The following is a 7,343-nucleotide window of genomic DNA, read 5'->3' on the forward strand; positions in this document are numbered from 1 at the left end:
ACAAAGGCCCAAAGTCCATCAAATGGGGAAAAGACAGTCTTTTTAACAAATGGTGCTGGCAAAACTGGATGTCCATCTGTAAAAAAATGAAACAGGACTCATATCTCACACCATACCTACTTCAAAACTGATCAAAGACCTAAATATGAAACCAAAAACTATAAAGATCATAGAAGAAAAAACAGGGTCAACACTAGAGGCCCTAATACACGGCATAAAGAGCATACAAACCATAACTAACAGTGCACAAACACCAGGAGATAAGCAGATAACTGGGATCTTCTAAAAATTAAACATTCACGCTCATCAAAAGACTTCACCAAAGGAGTAAAAAGAGAACCTACAGACTGGGGAAAAAAATTCTGGCTAAGACAAATCTAACAAAAATTAATCTCCAAAATTTATAGGTAAATCCAACACCCCCACAACAAAAAGACAAATAACCCAATTAAAAAATGGGCAAAGGATATGAACAGACACTTCACCAAAAAAGACATTCAAACAACTAACAGACACCTGAGGAAATGCTCGTGATAAGTAGCCATTAGAGAAACACAAATCAAAAGTATAGTGAGTTACTATCTTATTACCCTGACATTACTGGCATGAATTAAAAAAACAGAAAATAACAAATGTTGAGGATGCTGCGGGGAGATTGGGACTCTTATGCACTGCTGGTGGGGATGTAAAAATGGTACAACCATTTTTGAAAACGATATGGTGCCTCCTTAAAAAGCTAGAGATAGAAATACGATACGATTCAGCAATTCCACTCCTAGGAATATATCCTAGAGAAATAAGAGCCATCACACGAATAGACATATGCACACCCATGTTTATTGCAGCATTATTCACAATAGCAAAAAGATGGAAACAATCTAAGTGCCTATCAACAGATGAATGGATAAACAAACCATGGTACATATACACAACGGAATACTACACAACAGTAAAGAACAATAATGAATTTGTGAAACATCTCACAACACGGATGAGTCTGGAGGGCATTATGCTGAGTGAAAGAAGTCAATCACAAAAGGACAAATATGGTATGAGACCACTATTATAAAAACTCATGAAAAGGTTTACACACAGAAAGAAACAATCTTTGATGGTTACGAGGGAGGGGAGGGGTAGGGAGGTAAAAACACTAACTAGACAATAGATAAGTGGTAACTTTAGTGAAGAGTAAGACAGTACACAATACTGGGGAAGTCAGCACAGCTTGACCAAGGCAAAGTCATAGACGCTTCATAGACACATCCAAACTCCCTGAGGGACCGATTACTGGGTTGAGGGCTGTAGGGACCATGGTCTTCACCATAGTTTATAAAGAAAATGCTCTACCTCCTACTTTGGTGAGTAGTGTCTGGGTCTTAAAAGTCTGTGAGTGGCCATCTAAGATACTCCACTGGTCCCACCTCGTCTGGAGCAAGGGAGAATGAAGAAAACCAAAGACACAAGGGAAAGATTAGTCCAAAGGACTAATGGACCACAACTACCACAGCCTCTACCACACTGAGTCCAGTACAACTAGATGCTGCCTGGCTACCATCATCCACTGCTCTGACAGACAGTCCTGAACAGAGTTAGAGAAAAATGTAGAACAAAGTTCTAACTCACAAAAACAGACCAGACTTACTGGTCTGACAGAGACTGGAGAAACCTCAAGAGGATGGCCCCGGACACTCTTATAGCTCAGTACTGAAGTCACTCCTGAAGTTCACCCTTCAGCCAAAGATTAGACAGGCTCATAATACAAAATGAGACTAAATGGGCACACCAACCCAGGGTCAAGGATGAGAAGACGGGAGGACAGGAAAGCTGCTAATTGTGAACCCAAGATCGAGAAGTGGGGAGTGTTGACAGGTCGTGGGGTTGGCAACCAATGTTACAAAATAATATGTGTATTAATTGTTTAATGAGAAACTAATTTGCTCTGTAAACCTTCATCTAAAGCACAATAAAAATAAATAAATAAAATTGAATTCAGATTTACACAAACCAATTTCTATGAAGAGTTAAATCTTTTTAGAAAAATTATTCCTTAAGATTATAAAAAATGATTATCATCTCTAGATGCACTAAAATTTATATTTTGAAATAATGTACCAGAATTGTCACAACCTATAAAACGCTCTTAGCAGCTCCATTAACTGCTGCATCTGCAGAACAATCTTTCTGAAAATGAAAAATTTGCATCTTTGTTACCTTGACTTGTCAAGAGTGACTGATATCACTTTCATTTATATAAACTGAAAATTAAATTACTAAAAGTATAAATGTTGATGACTTAATAAAATAATTTGTACAAAAGCAAGTCATACAAACGTATGATTAATTAATATATTGTATTAATAAAGAATTATTTGTTATATAAAATTGGCACAAAATGTTATTCTTTTACAATTTGTAAGTTTATGTAGTTACTCATGTGTCAGTATTATCCCATCATATTTTATAGATAATAAAATATTTTTAAAGGAAAAAAAAAAGAATTTTATTAGGATATGGTGTGGGGTTTATCTTTTTGTGTCTTTCTGATTGGGTCTGGTCTAGCTTCCTGTATTTGTAGGGTTGGTTCTCTGTTCAGGTCTGGGAAATTCTCTCTGATTATCTCTTGGAAAATTGTTTCTATGCTTTTATCGTTGTCATGATGCTCTGGGATTCCAATAATGCTAATGTTAGATTTATTAATAGAATCCCGTATTTTCTTTTGTGTTTGTTTGCTTTTCTTTGTTCTTCTCTCTGTTTCCCTTGAGACTTGACAGGTTCAGTTATTTTGTCTTCCAGGGGTAGAACATTTGACTGCATAGCTCAGTTATTTTGTCTCCTAGTTCATTTATTTTATCTTCTGTCTTTTCGACTTTATTGTTGAGTGTTTCTCTTGCTTTTTCTAATTCAGTTGTTTTATTCTTCAGTTTCAATAGTTCTTTCTTTTTTTTTTTTAATATGTGTGTGTGTGTTTTCAATTTCCTTGTTGAGTCTCTCATTTTGTTCCCCTGTTTATTTCATGCTTTCTGTGCACTTTTTGCTTTCTGTAAACATAATTAGCAACATATGTCTCACACCAATGTTTTGCATTTCATAGGAGAAATTTCCTCTTCTTCATGTTTTGCTTTTTATTATGCCTTCTTCTCTTCTGCTGTGGTGTGTCTTACTATTTTTTTGTTGAACTTGGGCCATTTTGTTATCTTTTTTTAAATTTCATGTTCTGATTTTTGGGAACTTTTTCTGATTGGGCGCCATGGTGGTGCAGCAGCCAAGTGCCCGGCTGCCAACCAAAAGGTCAGAGCCTGCACCAACAGCTGCTGTATTGGAGAAAGAAGCAGCAGCCTGTCTCTGCAAAGACTCACAGCCCCAGGAATCACCAACCTTTCAGTTAGCTATTGAGGGTGTTAACTGTTGGCACCACCCAAAGACTCCTCGATTGCCCCTGTTGTCTGTTGCTGTCAAGTCAATTCTGACTCATAACGACCCTGTAGGACAGAATAGAACTGCCCCATAGGGTTTCCAAGGAGTGGCTGATGGATTCAAACTGCTCACCTTTTGGTTAGCAGCCAAGCTCTTAACCACTGTGCCAGAACCCTGCAAGTCCTTCATATTGAGAACTGAACACTGACAGACCTCACCTGTAGAAGCTATAACGCACTTTTCCAAAATGTTTGATCTTAAATCTTCCTGATATATCGGGGATCTTGATTTTCTCTAACTCCTTCCGCAGCTTGGCCACTCCCTCCTGGCTGGCTGAGGGGAGAAAGCAGAAGGGTGACAGTTAGAGCACAGTAGTGATCCTGGAACATCAGGTCAGGACAGGCTCTGGGCCCTTGGCCCTTGTACATAGCAGAGGCACCCAGGACCCTGCCTTTGAGATGGTATTAAAACTTATTGCTGTTGAGTTGACTCCAACTCATAGCAACCATATGGGACAGAGTAGAATGCCCCATAGAGTTTCCAAGGAGTATCTGGTGGATTCAAACTACTGACCTTTTGGTTAGCAGCCATAGCACTTAACCACTATGCCACCAGGGTTCCCTTGAGATGGGATTGGAGGGGTCTAAAACAGGGGTCATCTTAAGTTTTCTGTAAAGAGCTAAACAGTAGATATTTTCAGCTTCATAGGTTATACTGACTCTGCTGCAACTACTCAACTCTGCTGTTACTGCACAGAAGCAGTCATAGACAATACATAAATAAATGAACTTAGCTGTGTTCCAATAAAACTTTATTTATGGATGCTGAAATTTGAATTTCATGTGTTGTGAAATACCATTTTTCTCTTGATTTTTTTTCAACCATTTAAAAATGGAAAAACCCATTCCTAGCTCATAAGTCATACAAAAATATGTGGTGGGCCAGATTTGGCCCAAAGGCTGTAGTTTGCCAACCTCTGGTTTAAAATATCACACCCCAAACATCTCGTCAGGCATCCTGCAAGATTTGTTGAACACCGATTCCATGCTTGGCGCTGTGCTATGCCCTCACGGATCCCCCACCCCCCCTAGCTTTTGGTCCTCTCTCCACAGGACCTTTGCACATGCTGTTCCTTCTGCCTAGGAAACCTTCCCTCTTATCTTCCTCTGGTCAGCTTCTAGTCAGCGCAGTCGTCACTTCCTCAGGGAACATTCCTGACCCAGTAGACTAGAGTAAGCCTCCTGGTTATCATTCTCATGACACTGTGGACTTCTCCTTTAGGATACCTGTTATATTTGGAATTATACATTTACTCGTATGATTCTTTCACTAACGTCTCTATCTCCTACTAGATGAAAGCTCCCCCTCTTTATCAGGGCCTTCAGTAGAAGCCTTCCTCAGGTGCCTCTGCTAAAGCCTCCTTAGCAGGAGGGAAGGGGAGGCCTTGAAGATACTTCTCCCTACTCTGACTCAGTATTCAGCACTTTTCCACTCCCAGCCCTTCTCCCCCACCGTCCCCCTTGCTCTGGGGTCCGTAAAACTGCAGGAACCTTTTATTCAGGGCTCCCTCAGCAGTAAGACAGGTCCCACGTCTGCTCTGATCCACCTGTCCCTCAATGGGTTGGTTCCCAGGCACTGTTCCTGAGAAAATTCAGAACAGAGGGGAGCTGGTGCCTTCTCTGGGTTCACCTCTTGCAGCAAGCCATTAAAGGCCTGACCATTACTTTCACTTTGGCTATTGTCTTAATTGACTACTGGGACATCTGGCAGCTGAGCTCAGCACCCTTAGCTCAGCTCAGCTCCCTGACAAGTCCCTCCCGGGGCTGTAGTGAGGACAAAATGAGAGTGCTCAGGTCAGCGCATGGCAGCGGGAGCTGTTTCGTGCCACTCTCTCCTCTATCTGGGCCTGGATGAGTGGCCTGGGGACCCTCTCTGGGTCACCCGCTAAGTAATGGGCACAGCATGGCTGCCTGGCCTCTTCACTGGGGGAGACCACTAAGAAAGTTCCTCCAGACTCTCGTCCCACCTGTCCAGCCTCGTCATGGGTTCTGAGCTCTGTTCATGCTGAGAGTGAGGCAGGGATCTAGAGGCAAGTGACAGGACTACAAACTAGCTTTAAAAGGAGGAGAAGGCTCTAGGAGTCCAAATCTGAGGTTGGGTAGAGGAAAGGAGAGAGGAAACCACAAGGACCCTCAAGGCCCTGAGCACTGGACTTGGCGTCCTCCAGTGCTCCAATCCCAGCTCTGCTACTTCCCAGCAGCGTGACCTTGCCTCAGTTTCTTCATATGTAAAATGGGGGTAAAAGAGCCTACCTGTGAGCACACCAGGCACTGGATTTAAAGGGCTGGCACACAGTAGATGCTCAATAAGTGCATCTCAGGGGTGAGAGGGGAGGGAAGGAAGGCATCCAATTACCGTAGTCAAGACCCTTCTGGGTGATCCTGGCCACGAAGCCGGGGTTGGTGGCCACTGCCACGGCTGTACCCACCACAACCAGCACCACCAGGGCTGCCCATCTGGCCATGTCCTCGTTCTCCAGAGATGTCAAAGCCCTGGGGCCTCAGAGGGGAACCACGACCTATAAAGGAACTGGCTAGGGAACCACAATGCAGCCAAATATAGAAAAAAGGAAGGAGCCGGGGCGGGGATTTGGGGCTGTGGTTCCCCATTATGGTTGGGGCCGCAGCCCCAGAGGCAGCAGTGTATGCATGCATCTCTGTGTGTGTAGGTTGGGACCCTTGGGCTCCTTCCCTTCCCTAAGCACCCTCCCCTCTGAACCCCACTCAAATCCCCGCATCTCAGGACTTCATTGAACTTCGTGGTGGGCATATCAGGGTTCATTACAGCATTCTTTCTACTGAGAGACTGAATATACGAAAGGACAATGACCAGCCCATATATGAAAATAGCAACCAGCCCAGGCAGTCAAACCACTACCTGCAGCTACAAGTCCTGGAAGCCAGATGACAACCCCTGGAATACGGAGCTCCAAATAGCCAGGGCTTGATTAATAATTAACAGCTTCTTTAATTTTTACCCCTGCTTCCAATTTAGGACAAACCAAAGAAAGCCAAGTGTGCCCCTCAAACCATTATACAGAGCTAACCAGAACCCCGCTTCTAGTTAAGCCGCCTCCAGCTTCCCCACGCCAACAGCCTCCCATGGAGCACACCTAAAGCCTTCTCCCCGCTCTCCATCCCGTTTTTTTGCTATAAAGCTTTCCCGGTCCCCTGCTTGCCTTCCAGTCTCTGACAAACATAAGTGATAGGGGCTGCCTCCCTTGCTTTAGCAAGCTCTGAGTAAATAACCTTTGTTTTCATTTGGGTGTTGTCTATTTCCACACTACTTCTGATTTCTTGAAGGAGCCCTAGTGGCGCCATAGTTAAGAGCTCGGCTGTTAACCAAAAGGTCAGTAGTTGAAATCCACCAGGTGCTCCTTGGAAACCCTATGGGGCAGTTCTGATCTGTCCCATAGAGTCGCTATGACTCGGAATTGACTTGACAGCAAAAGCGTTTGTTTTTTTTTAATGTTCATTGGGGAAAATTTGAGCAAGCACCAAGAAGAGAATACAAATTACATGTAATGCCCCTCCAGACAAGTAAAATTGTATTTTAGATTATTTCTCCCCACCGCTTCTTTTTAACAGAGGTAGAGCTTGAAAAAAAAATTTTTTTTTGAACAAAGATTCCATGACTCTGGTCAGTTTTGTGACATGCCCTTTTTCAACAAACAATATGTGGTGACCCTTCTCCCCTAGCTTTAAATACCCTTATACACACATCGTATTCCATTGCTACCTCAACCCACATGTCTTCACCACGGGTTTGTTTCTATACATTTTGCCTCCTTCCTTTGCCAGATGCGAAACCCGAGGTTCCGGGAGGGGAAATGCTCTGCTAACAGCCACCCAGCAAGCTGCTAGCCAGGC

The 7,343-nt window shown here is 43.1% G+C and overlaps 1 protein-coding gene across 1 annotated transcript in view; it reads right to left on the reverse strand.

Moving 5' to 3' along the window:
* The window catches only part of LOC101355058 (bactericidal permeability increasing protein), a 50,324-nt gene extending 44,370 nt beyond the window's left edge, over positions 1-5,954 (reverse strand). Inside the window, exons 1-2 of the mRNA XM_004370575.2 lie at positions 5,830-5,954; positions 3,633-3,747 (exon numbers count right to left, since the gene is read on the reverse strand). Coding sequence (XP_004370632.2) covers positions 3,633-3,747; positions 5,830-5,938 — 224 coding nt within the window. The 5' untranslated portion in view covers positions 5,939-5,954. The remainder of the gene's footprint in view (positions 1-3,632; positions 3,748-5,829) is intronic.
* Between the last annotated feature and the right edge of the window lie 1,389 nt (positions 5,955-7,343).

This window comes from Trichechus manatus, unplaced genomic scaffold, assembly GCF_000243295.1.
Source record: "Trichechus manatus latirostris isolate Lorelei unplaced genomic scaffold, TriManLat1.0 scaffold00008, whole genome shotgun sequence".
In the NCBI taxonomy this organism is placed as follows: domain Eukaryota; kingdom Metazoa; phylum Chordata; class Mammalia; order Sirenia; family Trichechidae; genus Trichechus; species Trichechus manatus.